Genomic DNA, 23,150 nt, shown 5'->3' with positions numbered 1-23,150 from the left:
TAAACAGCTGGTACAAAACGTTGACTGAAAAGATTCATTTTTACCGTGCCGTTTACCATTTTGTCTAGATGTCCTATAATAAAGAAAACAATATATTATATAAACATAACATATACTTTTGCTTCTGTACGACAATCAGACAGTATCAGCACAAAATAAAAAGGTGTTATTTTATTTTTATATTTTGGTATCAGATTTTACCGATTGTAATTTGTAATCAAAAAACAAAATCATAATATGATGATGATGAAGAATTATTGTCCCATTTTGGAATATAAAATGTAAAATTATATGAAACGAAAGTATTTTATTTTATGAGAATAAACGATAAAGCTCTTAAATATTTAACACATTTTATTACGGTTTATCAAAACTGTAATGACTTGTAGCATTACTGTCTAGTAGATCGTGCGCAATGCTCCTAATATTTTATTTCACTCTCTCTGTTCATTCATATTCATTTCTAGTTACCGAATGAATTTTACTTTTTGATCATTCGGTCAATTAGAACATGGCGGTGCTAGGCAGGATGTGCATTAGCTTATAATTTTTGCATTAACGAATTGCGATATTGGCTGGTTTTCTTTTATCATTTATGTAATTTTTTGTGTGTGCAAATTATTAGATGTAACTGTGCTTCATAAAATTCTAAACCATTCGTTTATTTTTTGGACCAAATTGCAATGAAAATCATTACTTCATTGGTGGTGTAAAAATAATTGTGACAAATATAGCACATTATTTCAGGTAAACTGTTGTTTCAATATGTATTTTATTTTAAAAGAATACATCTGTAACCTTTTCTAATTTTAAAATGACAGCTTCCAACGTTTTATCATTCGGTTTTGAGTGCCTTGTCCCATTTTTTTAGTTATCTCGTGTTATTTTGATCGTGTACATGCTCACACCTAAAATATTTTCTTCTCTACAATATGATACAAATTGTGAATAAAAATCTACCTTTCTGAACGATACATTTGGTCTAAATGTATAACATTGTCTTTGTGCTCCTGAATCACGTGTGGTTTAGGTCGTTATTATGGGGTCAATAACTGCCTACTACTACTGCCTATTTCGGTTTTAATCTCTTCACAAAGGTCAAAAAGGTATTTATCTTTATTTAAAGTTTAATTAAACTCATTATTAGCATTTTTGTTTCGATCAGTGCCAAGATAAAGGGTCGAAAAGTTGTAAAAAAGATAAATTTAGATCAGTGGTGATTTTAAGTGCAAGTGCAGCTTTTTTGTTATTACCTTATTACCTGGTGATCTGCACGAGAGAGGAGCGCAGGGGGTCGCGGCGCAGGGCGCGGGGCGGGGCGGGGGCCCGTCCGGCAGTCAGCTGTGCGAGTGTCATGTTGTCGCGCTGCGCCGCTCCGTGGGAAGTGGCCTAAATTGTTGCCCCTCCATTGATTCTTCGCAAAATTTGACTCTATATGGAGATCATTGACCTACTTTATCTAAATTTTTGCAATTTAAAAAATTAATCAAATCATATGTTAAATTTAATTGTTATAGTGATCTCTTCAGTTAAAGAATTTCAGTGTGGTGAAACATTTGCTTTATCTTATCACTTCAGATCTACCGTTTCATTGACAACTCAATCAATGTCTTGAGATTAACTAGTGTTTTCTGCTTCTGTAGTAGAGTTGAAATATATTACTTTGAAAGACTATATATTATTTTTAAGGGGGGATATTATGGAATACATATTTTAATAAACTATTATAGAAACATTGATATTTCTCCATACAAAACACAAAATTAACAGGTAAGGCTTTTTTGTTGGCAGTATATTTACAAATTGTACTAGTCTAGAATATTTTCCTGTCATAATATTTCAGTATTGAAGCAATAAAATTAATTGCTTAAAATTACTATTAAGTGTTGTAACTACTTGAAGAAGTAGTCAGCAGAAGTGCTGCTTGCACTTCTGCATGCCAATCGTAACAAAAAATAAAACCACACTCTTTGTGACACTCAATTGTGATAATATCCCTATAGTATACTACCATATTGTAGTTATTCCTTATTTAAAAAAAATATCATGCCAGAAATTTTATAACGATAAAAATACAGTCACATTTAGCACTCATATAAAAAGGCATCGCACTCTCATTTTCATATTGATTAAGTAGGACACATCTCATTATTTAATTTTTATATCAGATGAGATTTTATACACTGAAGAATGTAATATAAAGCAAAACAATTACAATCACGTTGAATCAAACAGCCTGATTCAGAGTAATGTATTCGAGAGAAAATAAAAGTGTAGCTTATTGCATAACAGCATAAGTTTTGTTGAACATGCATGCAAGCTGTTATGTGTGAGGTTGGCATTGGCCATTGTTGTGCAATCAACAATTTTCAATAAAGTTCCTTTTTATGGTTTGTTGGTGGAAGTGGCCGATAACCACTAGTATTGCTCCTACATTGTTAATCAGCTTGATTCATTTTGTGATTCATGTTTTGTAAGTGCTCTGGTGGATTTGTTATTATTTTATATTTAAAATGAATGGTTAGATAACCTTTATAAGAAGGAACTGGGTTTGTTGAAAATAAAGTTTCGTTGACATATTTAAGAGAACATTTGTTATTTTTTCACAGCACATGATAATTTTTATCAGTTACTAATTATACAAATGTACCGAGATGGGTACTAAAAGCTTGAATGAAAATCTCAGTTTAATATTTAAGTAATAAACTAACTGATCCAACAGTATTGGTTAGACCAAATGTTTAGTAGACTATACCGTTTTCAAGACAAAAGACTGATTATACCTAAATCTAAATTTTTTAGTATTGTTAATATCGTTTAATAACATATATTTTTTTTTTAATTTTCAGATAGCCGTGGTTGTCATGGCTACACTCATCCAGGAGAACGGTATCGCTCACAGTGTTCCTAGCCACATGGTGCCCGACCATGAGTATTGCGAGTCCACCAAGCCGGTCCCGGCACCCACGCAGAACGATGCCGGCGAGCCGATGGTCACACAGCCCCCCGCGGAGGAGGAGGAGGACACGCCAGAAATAGACATCATGATAAACAATGTCGTGTGCAGTTTTAGTGTTAAGTGCCACCTGAACTTGAGACAAATAGCTTTGAACGGTGTTAACGTTGAGTATCGGCGCGAGAACGGCATGGTGACCATGAAGCTCCGGCGCCCGTACACCACGGCGTCGATCTGGTCGTCGGGGCGCGTGACGTGCACGGGCGCCACCAGCGAGGACCAGGCGAAGGTGGCGGCGCGGCGGTACGCGCGTGCTCTAGAAAAATTAGGCTTTCAAGTGCGCTTCCAGAATTTCCGTGTAGTCAATGTTCTGGGCACGTGTCGGATGCCCTTCGGTATAGGAATTACAGCCTTCTCAAGGAAATATAAGGAAGCAGAGTAAGTCATATTTATTTTTTAAATCTAAGCATTTTTTTTTTGTAGTAATTACTGCTGATCGTCCTTAGTATTAAGATTACAGATGCAATCTTCTTTTTTCTATGTTATGATGATAGGCTTGCGTTTGACTGCAATCTTACCTGATTTAGGTGAATTGTAGCTATAGATGTAGCACGCTTCCCTAGAAAAAGCTTATTCACTCTCACCTTAAACAATTCCAAATTATATGTATCGAGAAACAATGAAATCTATCACAAAAATAAAAATGAAAAAATTAAAATCTATACACATATTCATAAATAATAAAGTTAGGATGATAGCATCAATTTTTTAAAAGTATGGCCAATTTACTATTAACAATTTCAGTCATACAATTTAACCCGAGCTCCAATATTCTCCAACTGTACTTATTATTTATTACAAAATTTGAAACCTCTTAGATATTCATCTTGTTTTGCGATTTGCGATAGAAATGTGTAGTTACCAGTGTTATTGAGTTGTGTTCTGAATATTTTGTTTAGACACTACGAGTAGGTACTTATAGAAATAATATTCTTTTTCTGTTGTTTCTATCTACTTGTAGACATAAGAGCGACTTTTTAGTAGGTCACTGCATTTTAGTTCTCTTTTTGAAAGTTTGCCAAAAAAAATTTGCAAACTAAGAATATCCTTACTGAGTTGTGCATTTTATTTATTGTACGAGTGAAAAGTGATGAATGAATGACATTGAAAGATGGATCCAATAACATTTTAAGTGCTTGCATAATGTATAACATTTTATGTACTACTAGCTGACCCTGCAAACTTTGTACCGCCTGAAAATCTATTAATCAAATATATTTCATATAAAATATAGCCTATGTTACTCGTGGATAATGTAGCTTTGGAATGGTGAAATATTTTTTTAAATCGGTCCATTAGTTTTTGAGCCTATTTATTACAACCAAACAAACAAACAAAGTTTTCCTCTTTATAGTATTAGTGTACTATAAGCAAAAACAAATGTATAGTGCACTTGATGTAATTTGGTCACTAGGCGATAAACTTGTATGCATCCCCAAAAAGATGAGGAATTCTACCTGACATAGATAACAAATGTGTTGCTATGTCTAATACATAAATCCCTTCTGTAGAACCCTTATGATTCAACTCCGAGGACAATACCATACTTATTTCTGCATGACAAGAGTATTAAGTGGTGTATTTTGGTTTCAAGGTGGTTAGGGTTGAGGTTAGAGATACATGCAGAATTTTAACTTAGTTCTTTGTTTTGTATTTTCTAATTTAGGCTCCAGAAGCCTTTTTTATACCATTTAAATAGCAAGTGGCCACTGCCGCTATATGGCGATCTGCAATCAACCCCACATAACATTTAGTCCTACTTGAGGTCTGCCACACAAAATTTGCTACCCCTGAGGATTAAGTTGGAATGCCTCTGACGATTATGTGCTCCTTACCACATCTATCAAATCAAAACAGTAGCACTTAACACTGCTACAGCTTACTGGTACTGCTGTTACATGGCAGAAATAAGTATGGGGGTTGTGCCTCTGGTGTCGAACTGTAAAAGGGTCACATTTTTTTCGAATTCAATGCAATTTTATTATGAGGTTGAGGTTGAGATGTATATCATCTCAGTACAGAAAAAGAGACATTTATTTTTTTATACCAATATTGGTATGGTACAAATGGCATGTATGAATAATTGTTTAAATACCCAAAAAGTCTGGTCTGCATCTAGCATCTCTCACATTCCTGAACATCTGTAGTTTAATATAAGATCATTCATCTAAGTTGAAAATGCTTTTCCATATCCAATTATATTTTATTTTAAAGCCATATGCACTAAACATATGTAGGGTACCGAGAGATGAATCCAAAACATGTTAAATGTAACTTGCAATAATATGTAGCTTCCATCACTGTAGAGTGGACTCTACTCTATACATGCAAAACTACTTAAAATTTGGAACTGAGTACGCGGAAAACTTCTACTATGGAACAGATATGATAGGACATTCGTAACTTCCATTTAAGCCGATGTTATATAATGATGTCTGTCGCATACGTTTATCTTTATAACCAAAACTAAGAATTGTTAATACGGTTAGTAGGACGATATAATTAATGTAATTTGGTCACGTGGGTTACGCACCTTTAAACCCAACGTGCAAAGTCGCTAAAATAATGTCGCTAAATGAACGACATATTATTATTAACATTGATCAGCACTCAAGGAGAAAATCGTTAAATGCCTAGTTATTCAGTTCGTTCACCCGAGATGCCAGCTCAATGCGAAGATAATATATTTAAAATCGTGTTTTTATTATTCAGAATTTTAACTTCAAAATATAAAAAATACTAGTCGCGTTATTCAATTTTTTATTGAAGAAGTAATTTGTTCACAGTTACTATTTATTAGGTTTTTCCCACAATTTGATTCTCATACATTTTTTGTTGTCTTCTCTTCTAACAAACTTAACGTGCTAAAATTGAAAGTATTATCTGGAAATTTGTCTAAGTATACGAAATATGATTTTTCAATATTTTTAATATCGATATATTAAAATGAATTACTAAATAACTTATGGTTCATTTGAAATTTTATAATAACGCATATTTATACAAGTGCGACTTTACGTTACCAAGACTGCCATTCAATTTGATAATTTATTTGTGATCGGCTTCAAATAGAATCCCTATTTTATATGGAGTTATTTCCAGATGTCAGTGGATGGCGGTGATCATCTACCATCAAATGAACTGCATATTTCTACTTCAATCCTATATAAAAATGATGATGATTGAGTTCGGCTTATTAGAGCAGGGACCCTTAAGCTTTTCGGAACCCTCTGTTCTAAAAAGGACTAAAAGGTTATATTTAGCTGTTGCTCCCCTTACGTCCATAGTAAAAAAGTTTTAAATCAAAGCTTTGACTCTTCCGGCTCATTTTTTTTTCTGTGTCATGTATCACACTATTACTAAAAATAAATTGAGTCGAAATATCAAATAAAAGATTATTATGTAATTGTTTTCTTGGGTAATTTAACCAGTGGGTCCGAGTGTGAACTTTATAATATACTGTAGACGAGGAAAACTTCTTAGTATGCAAAATTATAAATAAACTACTAAAATGTGTATTATCAAATATGACATGCGTTAAGCCAATTGTATATAAATATTATAAATCATATCAAATTCATATCATAATAAAATAAGGAATGATATATATTTTTGTAGTCGATTACATAATAATAACTTTTATGTAAGAGCTTTAGAACTTTAAGACTCCTACGCGTGCTTTTATATCTATTTTGAGTAAATGTTTTCACGCATAGCAACAATAAAGTAACTGTTAAGTCAGAATCTGCCCGCGCGACCTTATTGTTCGTTTGATTTATTTCGAGATCGGTCTAGAAACTATATCGAACTGATCGCTAAATCTGACCTCAGAGATTAATAAGAATACATTTTCACCGACTTCAACAAAGAGAATATTAATTGACGAGTTTTATTTTATACGTCATAAGTGACTTTTAATTTAGACTAGAATCTCATGTAATATGGTCTTTGTAAAGGGTTAAACAGCTTTTCTTATACTCATTATTATATTGCCTAGCAGTTTTGTTTAGCTATTATATAAATGAATAAAGTTAAACTGAAGCGTTTGTCTGTGAGATGCAAATAATACAAAAGAAAATAAATCTCCGAAAGTAGGTCCAAATAGACATTGTTCCAAATTGGCAACAGCTATGTGAATAATAAGAAATAAATTTATTTTTACTGCAGGCATAACGGCCCTAGTTTAATTTTAACAACCTTACGAGTTATTATAGAGCGGACGGAAGTAACGCGGGATTGTGGAGTGTAGACGGAAGTTGGCTCGGATTTCGATGGAATACTGGTGCACTCGGCCACTGTCATAGCGACATGAGACTAGTGGAATACGATTACAGTTCAATTTACGGTGACGTCGCATGTGTCCTCCCACGGTTTCCCACTGATCAACTTCCGCGCGATACGGTCAATCGACGTATTTCGGGGGCAGTTGAGATGATTCATAAAATTGAAATATAAATGCCTAATGTATAGTTCAATTTTATGAATTTTGCGTTAGTCTAGCGTGACGTTTTATAATAAAATAATGTTAATGTTCATGCTCACGTACATTTAATGTTTCACTATCACGTCAATCGAAACGAACAAAAGTATTATCATATAAATCACTGAAGGATTCATTTGTATGCACAAAGGCTCTAATAATTTATTAATATAATGACGTCTCGTTCGGTTAGGTAAAGATATAGGTAATCATCAGCCGATGTACGAACGAGTGCGGTGACAGTCTCAAATATCTGGTTATAAATAGTTGGCTCATGGCCAATTGACTCCTGTTAGCACTGGAAACTGAATCGCCTATCATTAAACGCAATATTAAATTAACATGTTACGGAGGCGATAATTCACTTCTGTCTTGTCGGTTACGACTGTCTATTGCAAATTCGATGATTGTTTCCTAATAAGTATTTGAAAATTTGGAGTTGTTGTAATACGCTTTTTCCGTAGATTTCTTCTGTATACATTTTGTCGGGGTTTTTATAGCTTTTATCATGTGAAACGAATGAAATATCACACAAAATTCCCACAGACTCCAATCGTTTCCAGTAATTAAGATAATGCATATTGGGGTTTCAGATATGCATCAAGTCAATTTCCTTAAATAGGTACTCAATGATAAATAATCTGTGTTTTGTTTTAAGATGAAATACCCATATAATAATATGTAGAAAATATATTTTCTTAGTATCGGCCATATTTCAAAATCCTAAGACCTTAAAAATCCTAAATATAGCATTCTAAATCGTGAGTTATTTTACTAAAACTACGCATTAAAAATTTATGTTAAAAACCATTTTGTATATGGAGCGGATATTTAAAAAAGTGATAACTACAATCTACGGAACTTATAGGGAGAAATAAAAAGTACTGCACAAAAACAGGTTTATAGAGGGTCACCTATGGTCATGGTGTCCACTTGCCAGCTGGTGGTCTGTGTACTGGTTTGCAGTTTGATGCAACTACAACGACATGTGTTTGCATTTGTCTCTTTTTAATTACTTTTTTAAATATTTTGTAATCATAGGTTAATTACAAAATATTTAAAAAAAATAGTGTTGTTGCATTTGATGAAATTTTTCATTTAAATTACATAAACATAAATGTGTCATTGCATTAAAATGTTTCATCATCCTATTCCACTGGGCACGGATCTCCTCTCATACGAATAGGCCATGGTCCATCGGGTTGGCTACTTGCGAATTGGTAGAATTCACATACCTTTTGAGAACTTGTATTATATCTCAGATATACTTTTTTCACACGATGCTTTTTTTTCACAGTTAAAGCAAGTGAATATTATTTTCTGCTAGGCACATAACATAAATCAGAGGTACGTGCCTGGGAATCGAACCTAGGATACCTCGGTTGAGTACTAGAGTATCACTATTTTTTAACCGACTTCAAAAAAGGAGGAGGTTTCTCAATTCGACCGTATATTTTTTTTTTTTTTTTTTTTAGTATTTTTAAAGTAAGTTGCTAATAGATATTACTCAAGATTTTTATACCTGTTTACGTATTATTGGCTTCTCCTTTTTTTATTTTTATACCTAACATTCATAATCTTCAATAGTATATTAATATAAAGTCAAAGGAAAATTACAAATAAAAGGAGCTTGGCCCTTACCTGTTTACAATCGTAACCATTCAATCTTAAAGGTTATTCTTGTTTACAACCTGCGGCAGATGGCGTGTCACGTTACTAGGAGCATCTTTGAAATTAAAATTCGCAATGACATACGAACCTAAACTAGTTCAGGATCCTTCGTAGATCGCGCTACCTATTTTCTTATTGCGTTTACTTTGCATTTTAGAAATCTACTTTTATCATTTTTTATGAATACAAGTTTACACACGTCAATCCACTAATACAATTTATTATTTTCCGCAGATTTTTTTTCCCGAAATATATCCTATTTTATTTCCTGTATATTTCGGTAAACACATCTGTTATTGAAAGCTCTGTCAATAGTTTAACTTATTTCCTTGTTATTTAAATAGTGATTTATGTTTTGTTGGGATACAAATGTCGTAATTTATTTTTTTATTTATTTGCATAGATGTCACATTGTTAATATCGTAATATTTTGGTTTATATTATCTGCCTTCGGATAAGCCTGCTTGTTGAGTTCTGTTGTAAATTAACGAATTAAACTGGGCTATTTGAAATTCATTAAAAAATTCCTAAAAAATCACATTTCAGTACTTAATGTAGTACCTACTAGTAAATTTATAATAAATACTATCCGGTAAATTTATTTGAATTAAAAGAGCTACTCCATAGGCCTATGACAATTATGCGTAATTTCTCCTTCACATAAAATGTATATTCATATAAAATATACACACACTTTCACTTATAAAATTATGTTTACTTTTACTATTAATTTGAAATTTAATTTCATACACCCATTCGCTCACTTATCATTTGATATATTTATTATTGTTTGTCTGTGTAATAATTCATTGCTATTATATTAGTAATATAAACCATGTAATATTCAAGTATTTTATATTTTCGAATCGAAAAAACATCGTTATATACAGAGGTTATCGTTTATAGATCGATATCGATTTTGTAAATAAATGATTCGACCTGTTTTGGGTTAAGAAAAACCTCAAAAAGGATTATACGAAATTTACAGCCGCTTTAATTGTCATGTTCAAGTACGAGTGACATGCAGGGCAAAAGTAAAAGTGTTTAAAAACTACCATATTGCGGAAGTCGAAAACATTTAGGTCCTTAATAAACCTTACCATTTCTATTTTAATTTTATAAAACTTTTCCATACGCACGTACGTACTGCTTACTTTTCCATACAGGGAAAATACTCTGGTATTAAAAAATATCCAGTATACATCGAACTACGTTTTTCTTTGTTATTCTGTAACAATTTTAGTGACCACCCTACCTACCATATATAATGCAAAAGAAATCAAATGGTTATAAAAATATTATCACATAAAACAACAAACTAAAGAGTACATACATACCCGCACTCGCGTCGATTTGTCTGTATTCGGCGAATAGCTCGGTTAAACGTTGCATTACCGATGTTACCTATTTATTACGTGTTTTATGCCATAAAGTTTAATTTGTATTTTCTCTTTGTTTCCAGCTATGAACCAGAGTTGCATCCAGGCGTTACGTATAAGCTATATAATCCTAGAGCCACATTAAAAATATTCTCCACGGGAGGTGTGACAATCACAGGTTGGTTTTTTTATACTTTTCTTTTGGTGATTGGTTTTTTTCTATAAATAGTAAACGGGAGCTCGTAGTCAATGAAGTTCAGAGTAGTTCGAAGTCGTCGTAGTAAATGAAGTTATTCATTCTCAATTTTGAGAAGAATAAGTAAGGAATACTTGAGGTAACTGTAGTAAAAATGGTCGATTCATGTTTAAGGATGGAGATAGTTATCAGATCGATTATAAATAGTAGCAAACGAGTCTGTGGACATCTGTAATCAATCCCAAATAAGATTAGAGTTCCACCTTAGGTCGGCTACAGATGCGTTGTTACCCCTGAGAATTAAATTATAACGTCTTGGATAAATACGTTCCTCATACCTCACCCTTCAAACTGGAACACAGCAACGCTTAATAATGTTGTTATTAGACACATGTAAGCGTGGCGGTGTTGCCTCCGGAGTCAAACCACAGAGAGTTCTACCACCTTCACAAATTATGTTCTTTAGTCCGGAAAGTGGAGACATCGTTATAACTAGTCCAGAAACCATTGAAATTCAGCCTTGGTATATGAATTTCCTAATGGACCAGTCCATAGTAACGACCTACAAAGAAGAGTTGTGTTAAATAGGGTTAAAGTAACAACCTAACATGTTAGCTCGGGTACACACAAACTCCGCAATTGTTAAAACGATCTCGTTTGACCTTCTATTCCACCCCATGTTACTCGAAACTGTCGCGTTAATAGCAGTTCAGATGCCCCTTAGCGAAACGATAATCTGATGTGCAAAAAATCTCAGTGGACTAATCTCTAAACACATAGAAGTAAATGTAAATTGCGATGCAGGTGATACCTAGCTTTTTTTGACGCCATTGTTTGTATGTTTGTGAATAATTATCACCAGCTTTAACGATGCAAGAAAACATCGCGCCAATTCGTACAAGCCTAAAATTTCTCTACTCTGTAATATCCTTACAGGTATCTTAAGTCTACAGTTTTGCTGTTAAGTAACATCTGTCGTCTATAGAGCTTTATAATTAATCCCAGATTGAATTTAAGTTATGTCTGGGGTCGATCACAGATGTGTTCGCGACCCTAACGACTAATAATAAGTTGGAACGCTTTGTATAAGTGTCTCTCTCCCCTTTATGGACATCCTTGAAACGGACTATCCACGTGCAGGTGTCATTTTGGGGACGTATTTTTTTGCGACGAATTCGAGAGATCCCTCTGGACGATGATGAGAAATATACAATTTATATTTTCAAGAAATCCGATCCGAGTAACTTGCCGCACAATAACGAGTATGTAAACGTCCCGTATAGACGTATAACGTATAACTATAAAGTATAACATAACGACGCATAGTTCTTTGATTCGCACTTTAAAATCCTACGAGAGGATGGACGAGCATCATCAGGTTAAATAATTACCAACTCGCACTGTCATAAATGGCTTAATCTTTCTCACTCTGAAAGGTAAAAAGCAACAGTGTGTATGAAATGGGTTGACGATGACTCCTGTCTGCTAGCCTATACTCTGCAAGTTTATTAACATTTGGTGTGTGTGTGTGTTTCAGCCCGGAGCGTGAGCGACGTGCAGTCGGCGGTGGAGCGCATCTTCCCGCTGGTGTACGAGTTCCGCAAGGTGCGCACGGCGGCGGACGAGGAGCTGCTGCGCGCGCGCCGCGCCGCCCGCGCGCCGCCGCCGCCCGCCGCGCCCGCGCCGCGCGCCGACCCGCTGCGCCTCGTCACGCTGTCCGACGACGACGCCGACGCGTGGGAGTGACGCCGCGCCGCCCCGCCCGCCCGCGCGAACTGACTCTCGGCCCTCGGTGCCCCTCGCGTGTGAATTGTCGGCTCCTTTCGGTTCATGCCAAAGATATTTATTAGAGGAGGTGCTTCGCGCTCGTCGACGGAGCGACGCCCCGCGCCGCGCTTTTCCGACTCGCCTCCGCGAATGTATCGTTTTCGTGATGCTCCTGTGACCTCTTATACTAGTATGCGTAGTGATGCGATTCGTTTGTGTCGAAACCGAATTGTCGTTAATGGAAGTAAGAAAATGAATGAGAATAAATCTCGATACCGATACTCAGTCTCGTTTTTCATTTGCCGTTATGATTGATGAATATGTAGTGATAATAGTGTTCACAGTAACGATTTGTTCTAAGGAAATGATGACTGAATGATTAGTTAGACGTTAGTGATTGTAAATACGAAAGCTTAGACATTATACGATTCAATAAAACATGTTTGTTTCATTGTACATATTTATTATTTATTACTCTATCACACGACGTCGAAAAGTTTTAAATATAGAAGATAATTATTATATCAAAGTGCTTTAAATAAGAAACAGTGAAATTAAGTGTAAATATTAAAACATTTAGAGGATGGCTGGATATTCTAAGCGAGTCACATCAGCAACTATATACAATGTACCACACTATGTTTATTCAGCTTAAAAGAAGAATGTTTTAATGGATTTTTAGTGCTCCCATATAAAATATTCTTCCCCAAACTGTTATGTTGTGGTAAAGTTTACGTCATTGCAATAGATACATTGTTTTCAATCTTATCTCATACATTGGCGAATTTATACTTAATTCAAATATACGGAATTTGAATAATGCATTAATAAGAAGAGCTATTAAAAATGGAAGCGCAAAATTGACACAATAATAATAAGAGCCGCGTTACACTCAATTAATAATCATTGTGTACACTGATGTTATCTGACAATATTTTTCATAATCAAGAAGCCTTCCGACATACATATCGTTAGTGACGTGTCGGAGGTCAGAAATCATGGTCTAACTACCACCATGGTCACATCACGAGGTTTCAATTACGACCACATTCGTTAGTAGAACATCAATATGTACATTTTTACATCCCATTCGGTGGAACATGGCATTGGTCTTTATTATAATTTAAGAATCTGAATCGTGGGTGTCATATTCATCGCTGGTGTAGCGCAGCTGCCGTGCAGGGCGGGCAATTAGACGCCCTCTGTACGTTTGGTTCTTGGCCAAGGGCGGAGTGCGGATGTATGCGCTTAGATCAACCACTGCCAGCCTTGGAGTTCGTACAGCTGTACCTGCAGAAAGCTTTTTAGTAGTCATTTAACAAAAAATTATACATTCTGAAAAATATAATAAAATTTATTAACTGTGCAAACGAAATTAAATAAAAGTTAATAAGAAATTAAATGTAACTTCAAAATAACATTGAGATGTAGTATATCTACAACAAAATTGTTTCTTTTTTCATAATATAAGTCTGGTTTATTTATGAAGCTTTCAAAGGTATTTCCTGTAGATCAATCCGCACTTGACCAGCAGCAAGCTGAACGAGACCCTAATCGTCATGAACAAGACTCTAATCGTCATTTGAAATCAAAAGACAAATGCTCTGTAGGAGTATAGGTAGATGATAATGATAATACTGACCTTTTATACTCGGTAACACATTATCACCAGCCTGTACAGTGTTAGGTCTTGGACGCGGGCCGTGACGCGCGGTCCGCGGCGGTAACGCGCGCAGTCGCAGCGGCGGCGACGCCGGCAGCGGCGGCGACAACACGCGCGCCGCTAACACGCGACGCCCGGGTGACGAGCTGGCTGACCTGGAAACAAACGTTTCGTATACGAGTTAGCTACAGATGCTGCCCAAAGTATACCTACTTACCGAAGTAGCAAAGGTCGAGCTAATGTTCTGGTGTGAAAGCATTTTAAGATAAGCTATCATGGGGCTTTCCTACTTAATCGTCAGACTTACATGACACATAGTATTAAAATAAGTCTATCAGCAAACCAATGGCACACCCAAATTGTGACTATTGTTCCGCTGATTACTTTGGTCATTTTGATTTCAAGACCATTGTAAAAATGTCTGTCTAGTTACATGAATTTATACCTATCGATTTAGTTACTAAACAATATTATTCAGTTTATACACTAACCTTTCTCTTTCATAAACTGGACGCCTCCGACGGCGTCTCCCACGGGCATCCTTTTTCTTGCTAGCTGCGCTGAGCCGCGGCGGGATCACCCCGATGTGTCGGTAGTAATCACACAAAGCTTTGACAAGTGATCTGCCTATTTTCGCATCTATGTATTTTTGGTTAAGAAACTCATCAATATGTAGAGTATAGCGTTCTTATTAGTGATCGAAGAGTATAGCAATAATTATAAACACAAGTATTAAACATATGATAATAATAGCAATATACAAAATGCACTTATGAAATATATTGCATCTCTCTCCTCTCTTGTGTTTCGAATGGGTTATCAATGTCAATGGTCTAATGGACTACTGACTTCCTGTCACACCACCACCAATGTAAAATTACATTTTGTGGTAGAGGTACAAAAAATCTATTTTTAAAAATAATACGAATAAGTCAAGGATACAGGCATCTTCAGTGTAATGCACATAAGGTCCTCGGGAGCTGAGTCGGCGGCCTCCCATAGACGCCAACAAGCTGTACGCGTCAATAGCGCCAGTGGGCAGCGCCCGCCTCGCGCTGCCCACCACGTTGGGATCCGCGTTATATAAGCACGTGTCGGGCTGCCACGCCTCGATCCGAGCGGCGAAGAACTTCGGGAGCACCGCGTGGCGTTCGAATCTGTTACGTAATTAAAGTCTATGTAAGACGATTTTTTAACATAATTTGCTAAACAATCTGTAACAAATGGTTTCCTAAACCTTACGTGTTTTGACAAAATTTATACGTAGTTATTTCATTCTCTTAAGAATGTTGCTATAGGGTTTTAAATAATTTACGCGTGTTCATGATTATCTAAATAAATAAACAATGCGTTCTATTATAATTTACAATGTACTTGTAAATTTTACATATTTATTTTGCCCAGGATGGAACCCGGACTCACCCGCGTGGCGGAGTTGTGTCCATATCGGTTATGTACACCGCTTTGCCACGCAGATCGACAATATTCAATTGTTACTCAAAACGCATTTTATGCCATGCAATGCTTAATTTACTTATCGGTCTATTTTTAAAAAGTTCAAGGCGGCTCGATTACGTACGAACCTGTATACGTCGTCATAGGAATTTCCTCGCACGAACACTCCTTCATGGCTCACGTCTGCGTGAACATCGATAATAAAATCCAATTGCAACGCCTGGAAATACCAAGTACAAATAATATAATAAGTAGTTTATGTACCTACATACTTTTTGATAGGTTTATAAAGGGATTTTTAAATCGATAAAAGCAGCCCAGAGGAAATAGTAAAGCAAGTAAGCACATAATTATGATTATAAATCTTTGGGTCTCATTATAAGTGAAACTGTATTGTTTTTATAAAAAATAAATACATATCTTTAAACCTTACTTTAGGTAAGTAATAAGTAGGTATGTACCTAAATCATTACTACCGAAATAATTATGTTTTTTAACTAAAAATAGGTACAGGTATATAAAATAGGTATAGGTAGATACTGTCGATGCTTTATGTGTTATTATGAAGACAAAAACCTTTTCCGAAGTTATCTTGGTAACGAGATCGTTGACTGCAATGAGCGCTGGGTGGGCGTAGCTGGTAGCACAGTTCCAGCTGCGGTTGGGGTCGGAACCCAGCAGATCGGAGCGGTGGTTACCCAAGAACACGCCGTCAGGATTCACCATTGGCACTACCTACATAATAAGTAAAAAGCAAATTATAAGTATTTATATTATGAGAGTCGTCAATTCTTCGAAGGTCTTAAGGACTCGACCTAACTTTAAAGTTATGTTATGGTCGGATAAGGTTATACCTATCTTTCGGGAGCCTAGGGAATATTTTCTGAAGTTTGCGATTAAAATTCCCTATAAGATGAATTGTACATAGCCTCACCTCGAAGATCAAAGTTAACTTAGTAATATTGAATTCATAAATTGAGGAAGAACAATCAAATTAAATGTACGATTATGCCCATACGTAACAATCAAAAATATTATTGTACAGATTATTTTAGTAACTGGTCACCTAAAGTTTAACGGCCTCATTTAAAAGATAAACTTATACTTACCTGTTGTTACGAGTGCATGCAAATTACTCATTTCCGTTAATCATATTTATTTCAGTTATACTGATACTATTTCATCATACATGATATGATGAAATAATGAAAATCATGATGTGGTTAGCAGATAAAACTGTAATTCATTGTGTATACCTACCTACTCATTTAGAGTAGGTAAATTGGTTATAAAGTTATGTTATTTAAAAGTTGTGTTATCCACCTGTATAATTATTCCATTTCTTAATGCGCACGCTTTTTCAGAGGAACTTCCTATATAATCCAGGAACCCTAAAATCAGAAGAACACTTTAAATATGCAAATTTTTATAACAGTGAAAACGTATTATTCGCCTTCTTGATAAGAGTCTCGGGTTCGAATTGCGGGGACAAAACATGCCCAGCAGACGAACAGTAATGAATTAATAGAGCTGATTGTATTATTAGCTGATGATATTATTATGAAAATACTATGTAATTTGTTTAAAAACCTTGACAAATATACGAAGCCGGTGGTTGGCCGCCGTGCGCACGCGCCAATATTAACACGACCCGTTTCTTCGCCTCACCAACCTTGCCTTTTACGGAAATTTGTTCCTCCTTGTTTTCTTTATCTTTAAAACTTAAATCGCCAATCGTTACTAGATCTATACGACGTTTTTGCTGTAATAAAAACGTAGAAACTAGGTAACTATCAGAACGAATTAATAAAAATAGGTACTAGAATTAAACTTAAATATGAATAAAACTTTCTACATCAAGCGTCACTTAGACACGGGCTCTCACAGACAGACCCAATACAAGAATTAATTTCACCATATCCGTCTGATCGGGATTCAAACCTGGAACACTTTGCGTAGCAAAGAGTAAGCGTAGTAAGACTACTGCGCTACGCCAGCGGCCAAAATGAATGGAAGTTATTTGGCTTAATAAAAAAAACAACCCAACCGCGGAATTATGCATTAAAAAAAATTTGGAACTGTTTACCGACGATCGTTCGAAATTCAAAATAACGTTACCGTGGTTTGAGCAATCTGTTCTCTAGTGGCGAACGCCTGCGCTCGTTTCTCCCACGCCGCCAAGTGCTTCTGCAGCCTGGAGTATGAGTAGGGCGCCGCCGCCGTGAACTGGTACACGTCCTCCTCCCGGTCAAACCCGAAAGCGATGCTGAGGATCTTCCGGCCGCGGTGCACCAACGAGCGGTGGTAGAACAGCAGCCGTCTTGGGATGCGCTGCCTACGAGATTTACTATTTCTTAAAACTTTTTAAAACGTACGCAAGTAGGTGATACAACGAAAAAATATTAAAGATATTTTGTCGAGGTCCGTTTCTCACATTTTATTTTTATGTCAACAACTATTTTTGGTATATGAGCATCCTTACTTAGGTAGAGCGGAACAAGCTGTAGTAGGTCAACCACAGTGAAACAGGGAAATAAATGAGAGTTCAGATTAGCAGCCATGGCTCCCTACACAAGTAACCTACTGCAAATATATCCGAAGAGATGATCTAATATTGAAATCCTGTGACGTTCTGTCGGTTCATATGCAGTCCAGCTGCGAAAGTGCTCATGTACCTCGTACCAAAACCCACGTGTAGTGAAATTTCATTTTTGTTACAAGTGAACGTCGTTAATTATCCTTTAATTATTATTGAACTTTATAAGAGCACCGTACTATAATTTACCTCTAAGGTAATTTTGATTAATAACTTAATGGAAAGCAGCCGATCACTTATGTGTAATTTAGAACCGACGTGAATTTCCTTTGGAGTGACGTTTGAATAATCAACGTGTAGGAACCCAAGCAAAGTAAAATAATATTGAACTACGCACGCACTTTGCTGGGGTTGCGATTCTTAAAAAATATTTAAATTAAGTGGTGTGTATGAAGGCTTATATTTTTATATTGAATTTTTTGTTTGCCTTTTAAGTTATTTAGACTGATTAGTTGGATGTAGAGTCATACAATGTAATCATAAAGTTATAATAGTGATTATCATGAGGGAGTACAAAACCTGTGATAGTAATGTTGAAGGTAAACAATCTCAGGTTTTTCGAACCGGAAACAAAAATCTAAGTTTACGTTGCCGCGGATTGCACCCTGAATCTTTTCTAACCGTCTCGTACTAGTAAGGTAACCGCTATGCCTTGCTGGTCGCCACTATTAGGCTCCTTTATATTAGACGATTGTGTTAAAATACAAACTAGAAAACAGCCAAGATGACTCGTATAGAAAGTTGTCTTGAACTCTTGATCAAAAAGATTAAGGATAGTATGCGTATTGTGACTCACCATTTCTGCCGTGAAGTAGAACGCACTAAAGGTGTCATCTCTCCATTGTATAGTGTATATTCCTTACCCATGTTAACTATATTAAATATCACTCGCTGAAAAAAATTAAGTTAATTAGAAATAAAGCAGTGGTTAATCGGCCAGACATTGATTCTACATTTCTATATGATTCTATATGGTAAAACTACTGATGGGGGACTCCTCTAAATTTACTTTTTTCAAAGTTAAAATAAATAATAATATCAGACAAAAAACGTAAACATGAACAGAATATGAAGCATACGAAATACTTCCAATTTGGGTGGACCCAATAAACGTATGCACACATTTAACATGAATCGTATCGATTGTGTTTAGTATAAACTAAACCTCAGGTGTGTCGTTGTTGTACTCTATTAAACTATTGGAAGAAAATAAAAAACATTGTGTTGGATAGACAAATACTAATAGAAATAATTTAAAAGTACAGTTTTGCAGCATTTGCAAAATTTGTCTTCAAACTTCAAAATTTGTTCTAATCCTCCACGTGCAAGTTTTGTTTTAACGCAATAGTCAGACTTCCCTTTTTGGACTGAGGTGATAGTAAACTTATAAGATTTATAGTAATAGGTGCTTACTTGGTCCTGTTTCACGTTTTCCACGGTAAAATTGAACCAGAAGCGAGACCGCGGGCGACACGTGTCAGGTCGTATGTAGAGGTCGTACTCGAGCTCGGTGATGTGGTCCGCGCGGCCCAGGTTGCCGCACTCGAACGCCGCGTCGAAGCAAAGGTGCCCGCGCTTCGCCTTCCCGCTGTGCCCCGGGGGCCTCACGATCAGACGGTTCAGGTTCCCCAAACCACCCTCGCCATCGCTTTCTTCGCTATCTGTTTCAAAATAGTGGGTTATTTATTTAAAACAGTTTGTAAAAGTAAGTAAATTATTTATATTTATTTTTTTGATTATTAACATGACTTATTAGATTTTTACTTCTTATATCTATTTTAATCAAACGTAGGAAAGATTTCTGATTAGTTTTAAGCAGTAAGATTTTTACAAATATATTTTAGTCTATGGGTTTAATTATGTTTTATGGGGTAAGGTGATTTTGGGGTTTAACTTAGTTTGGTAGTCAATTTATGGATTTAAACTTAGTGAATTTCTTGCCGTTTTTTAATTATTACTTTCAAGATTAATCTAGATAATCTAGGAACTCGAAATTTTAAATACCATCAAGGTTTCGAACATAAATAGTGGTGTGTTCAAGATCGTCTAGCAACGCCCCCATCGCTGATACTGATCAGATTGCACTAGGTCTTGTTCGAGGCGAGAATATAGGTTTATGGGCTATAGGCATGTGTGGGTTTTACAAATAAAAGAGATTTACTTCGGAAATGCATTCGTGGTAAGTGCATGATACGTGGGCGTCTAAATCGTTTACCTAACACGCTATCCGTTTAAACGGTTTATTTGGTAGTCAATTGAAAATTTGCAAGGCGCGACTCCGTAACTAGGTTGAACTGTTATAGTGTATCGTTGGGACTTTGAATATATTAGAATAAGGTAAGTCGGCGCTTGGGGATATAGTGTTTCTCTATATGACCTTTCAAAAGTATTTGCTCAAACTTATGATCTATTTAATGGTATTTTGTCAACCGATTACTGTCGCGCTGTTGGCCACGGATCTCTTCTCAGAATTAATAGACTTCACCATCTCTTGATTTTTTAACAATAGGCTTGTAGTGTACCTGAAAATGCTTTCCTTCACCAATAAAGCAAATGATAATTTATACTTACCAACATAGCTTATACCTACTGGTACCTATGTATTTGCTGAAAAGACGAAAATGACTTGATAAAAACATTTCACTCGTAGGAAGTGGAGCTAGGAAGCCCTAATAAGCATGATACGCCTACAGTACCCTTACCATGAATTTTTACGTTTTAACAAATATGACTGTTTTGGTATTTGTTTACGTATTTGCCCATAGAATTTCCAATTAGCGCCCCTAGCGGATTGAGTCAGAACTTGGAAATTGTATGGGCCAATACGTAAACAAATACCAAAACAGTCATATTCGTCGAAACGTAAAAACTCATGGTAAGGGTACTGGTATGTATTTGAATGCTGAAAGAACTAAAATTACTACAAAAATATTTTGCCGATAAGCCGTGGACCTAAGAAGCCCTAAAAACAATGGGAACACATCTAATGGTATTTATTTAAGTACCTAAGTATGTGTACCTATATGTTTAATGATTTAAGAGATTGATGCAGGCTATTTTAAAACGGTCATATCAATAGACATTGTATGCAATGAATTGTGATAGATTCCGATAGCTCTAACCTTAGTGCTGACCCATTTTCATGTGTATGCAATGTGGCAGTCAATTTACACGTAACAATTCCCACTGAACTCGTATATTCAATCGTATAGCTATTGGTATTCGATGTACAGCATTGTTGGTCATAACTTTAAAAATGCAGTGGAAGTTTTGAAGGCCCTATTAATATTATTCATCTATAAATAGTATTTCTTTTGAATACTTTAAGGTGAGAATCGCTTAGTTGATTTAACAGATTTTTATTTATGATACTTAAATGTTATTTAAGTAAGTAGTTTTATATCTAGAAGTAGCAATAGGGCAAAGATCGAGAAACAAATTATGTTATCAACTAAAAAAACGTTCCACCTTAACTGAAACTGATTTTTGCTACCCTTCAGAAAGGGTAAGTTGGAAAACGGCCACTTATTCCCGCTTAACATCTGAGGGACAAGGATGTGGCTGAAAAACGGCGCTGCACGAAACTCTGACTCTGTGTCAGCAAACGCTGAGCCACCTCCTTTTGCCTCTACAATCTTATGTTTGTTTCTTTTTTTGTAAATCTTAATTGTAATTCTTATTGTATTGTATATTGAGGCAATAAAGTATTATATTATTATTATTATTGTTATTATTATTAAAACCTTTATTGCCTAATAACAACAATGTTAAGCGCTGTTGTGTTAAGGTTTGAAAGGTGTAGCAAGGAAAACATTATTTTCATAGACATTCCAGCTTAATAGTCAGGGAAAGCGGCGCATCTATGGCCGACTTTAGGTAAGAATCTAATCTTGGCCAGTAGCTGTAGCCACTTATCACCACGTGGATTGCTTGTTTGTCTTCTATTACTGTATAATAAAAACTACATACCTATTACATATTTTTCCCTTATAACGCCTTCCAGACTAATCATTTGTTTGAACGTAAGTTATTAATTAAAAGTTCATACTTGATAAAACTGTAAAATGAGCTATGCACCTTTGGTGGATAGGTGCATACGATAGGTGCGGTGAATACATAGTGGATACGTGTATATTACAGATTTGTAAATACATTTTATCTACACGGATTTTAAGCGAAGTGCGTAGGATAATTTTAACTTTTTACCACTCTCCATTTCCAACCAAATAAAGTAGTGAACCCCAAGTTTGACTTTTTTTATAATGCATTTAATTTAAAAGGTGTCTTATTTGTAGCGCCTTGCAGTGAGCAACTGAGCACTAAGATGTATTCCAAACAGTTACATAGATGGCGCTGTACCTTATTTTGACTGAAGTGGTAAATAAACAAAAAAAGTGCTTTACAGTTTTCTTTAATGTCAGCCAGTTTCAACTACTAAGTAATAAGATGCAAAATTATTAAATTAACGAAAGTTTGAAATTTGGATATATTGAGATTGTCGCCGCAATATGCATGGGATAATGATTTATTAATAGTCATTTAAATGTGTGTTTAGTGAAATCATAATGTTAGCCAGCACAAATTTTGTAAAAGTCTAATTATTATTGAAATGCAGTCGGTCACTATTCGCGAGATAGTATGAAAATCATTTTAAACTAAAAATACTTTTAAGCAAAATTAATTCTATAATATAATATCTACAAGTACATCTGTTTTGTCTTACCTGACATATTTTGTTTAGATTGTCATGACTTTATTTCCTGTTCTTGAAGCGCCGGTTAGAAGCCGGCATAATTAAAATAAAATTCACAAGTAGTATTAAAAAAGTCCTCGTCAACACGTTTGTCATGTTATCCTTGTAGAGGATGGTCCTTGTTGCCACGATACGACACGATGCGACATTTAACTCCATAATAATAACAAAAAA

At 35.4% G+C, this 23,150-nt stretch overlaps 2 protein-coding genes across 2 annotated transcripts; one reads left to right on the top strand and one right to left on the bottom strand.

Annotated features, from left to right (window-relative positions):
• Nucleotides 1-484: 484 nt before the first annotated feature.
• On the top strand, nucleotides 485-12,965 carry LOC140748178 (TATA box-binding protein-like 1). The gene is made up of 4 exons (XM_073080923.1): nucleotides 485-747; nucleotides 2,850-3,394; nucleotides 10,630-10,724; nucleotides 12,280-12,965. Exons 2-4 carry the CDS (start codon nucleotides 2,865-2,867, stop codon nucleotides 12,486-12,488), a joined length of 834 nt encoding a protein of 277 aa, XP_072937024.1. The 5' UTR covers nucleotides 485-747; nucleotides 2,850-2,864; the 3' UTR covers nucleotides 12,489-12,965.
• Nucleotides 12,959-23,128, bottom strand: LOC140748173 (cytosolic carboxypeptidase 6). The gene is made up of 12 exons (XM_073080917.1): nucleotides 22,947-23,128; nucleotides 19,637-19,884; nucleotides 19,020-19,114; nucleotides 17,746-17,962; nucleotides 17,218-17,389; nucleotides 16,951-17,018; nucleotides 16,204-16,362; nucleotides 15,756-15,847; nucleotides 15,115-15,329; nucleotides 14,664-14,811; nucleotides 14,152-14,327; nucleotides 12,959-13,799 (listed from the first exon to the last, which is right to left on the bottom strand). The coding sequence occupies exons 1-12, from the start codon at nucleotides 22,951-22,953 to the stop codon at nucleotides 13,633-13,635; spliced, it is 1,764 nt and encodes a 587-aa protein (XP_072937018.1). The 5' UTR covers nucleotides 22,954-23,128; the 3' UTR covers nucleotides 12,959-13,632.
• Between the last annotated feature and the right edge of the window lie 22 nt (nucleotides 23,129-23,150).

The sequence above is a fragment of the Epargyreus clarus genome, unplaced genomic scaffold (genome assembly GCF_041222505.1).
Source record: "Epargyreus clarus isolate Ecla_fem2 unplaced genomic scaffold, WU_Ecla_fem_2.2 ptg000015l, whole genome shotgun sequence".
NCBI lineage: Eukaryota > Metazoa > Arthropoda > Insecta > Lepidoptera > Hesperiidae > Epargyreus > Epargyreus clarus.
Note: the sequence above shows the minus strand (reverse complement) of the source record. Positions and strands in the feature narration are given on the sequence as shown.

Coding starts and splice junctions, on each gene's coding strand:
- LOC140748173 (XM_073080917.1), bottom strand. Junction 19,115..19,636: donor AAAACGTGAAACAGGACCAA/GTAAGCACCTAT, acceptor AATTTTTTTCAG/CGAGTGATATTTAATATAGT. Junction 15,848..16,203: donor CCAAGATAACTTCGGAAAAG/GTTTTTGTCTTC, acceptor TGGTATTTCCAG/GCGTTGCAATTGGATTTTAT.
- LOC140748178 (XM_073080923.1), top strand. CDS start 2,865: ATGGCTACACTCATCCAGGAGAACGGTATCGCTCACAGTGTTCCTAGC. Junction 3,395..10,629: donor AGGAAATATAAGGAAGCAGA/GTAAGTCATATT, acceptor CTTTGTTTCCAG/CTATGAACCAGAGTTGCATC. Junction 10,725..12,279: donor GGGAGGTGTGACAATCACAG/GTTGGTTTTTTT, acceptor TGTGTGTTTCAG/CCCGGAGCGTGAGCGACGTG.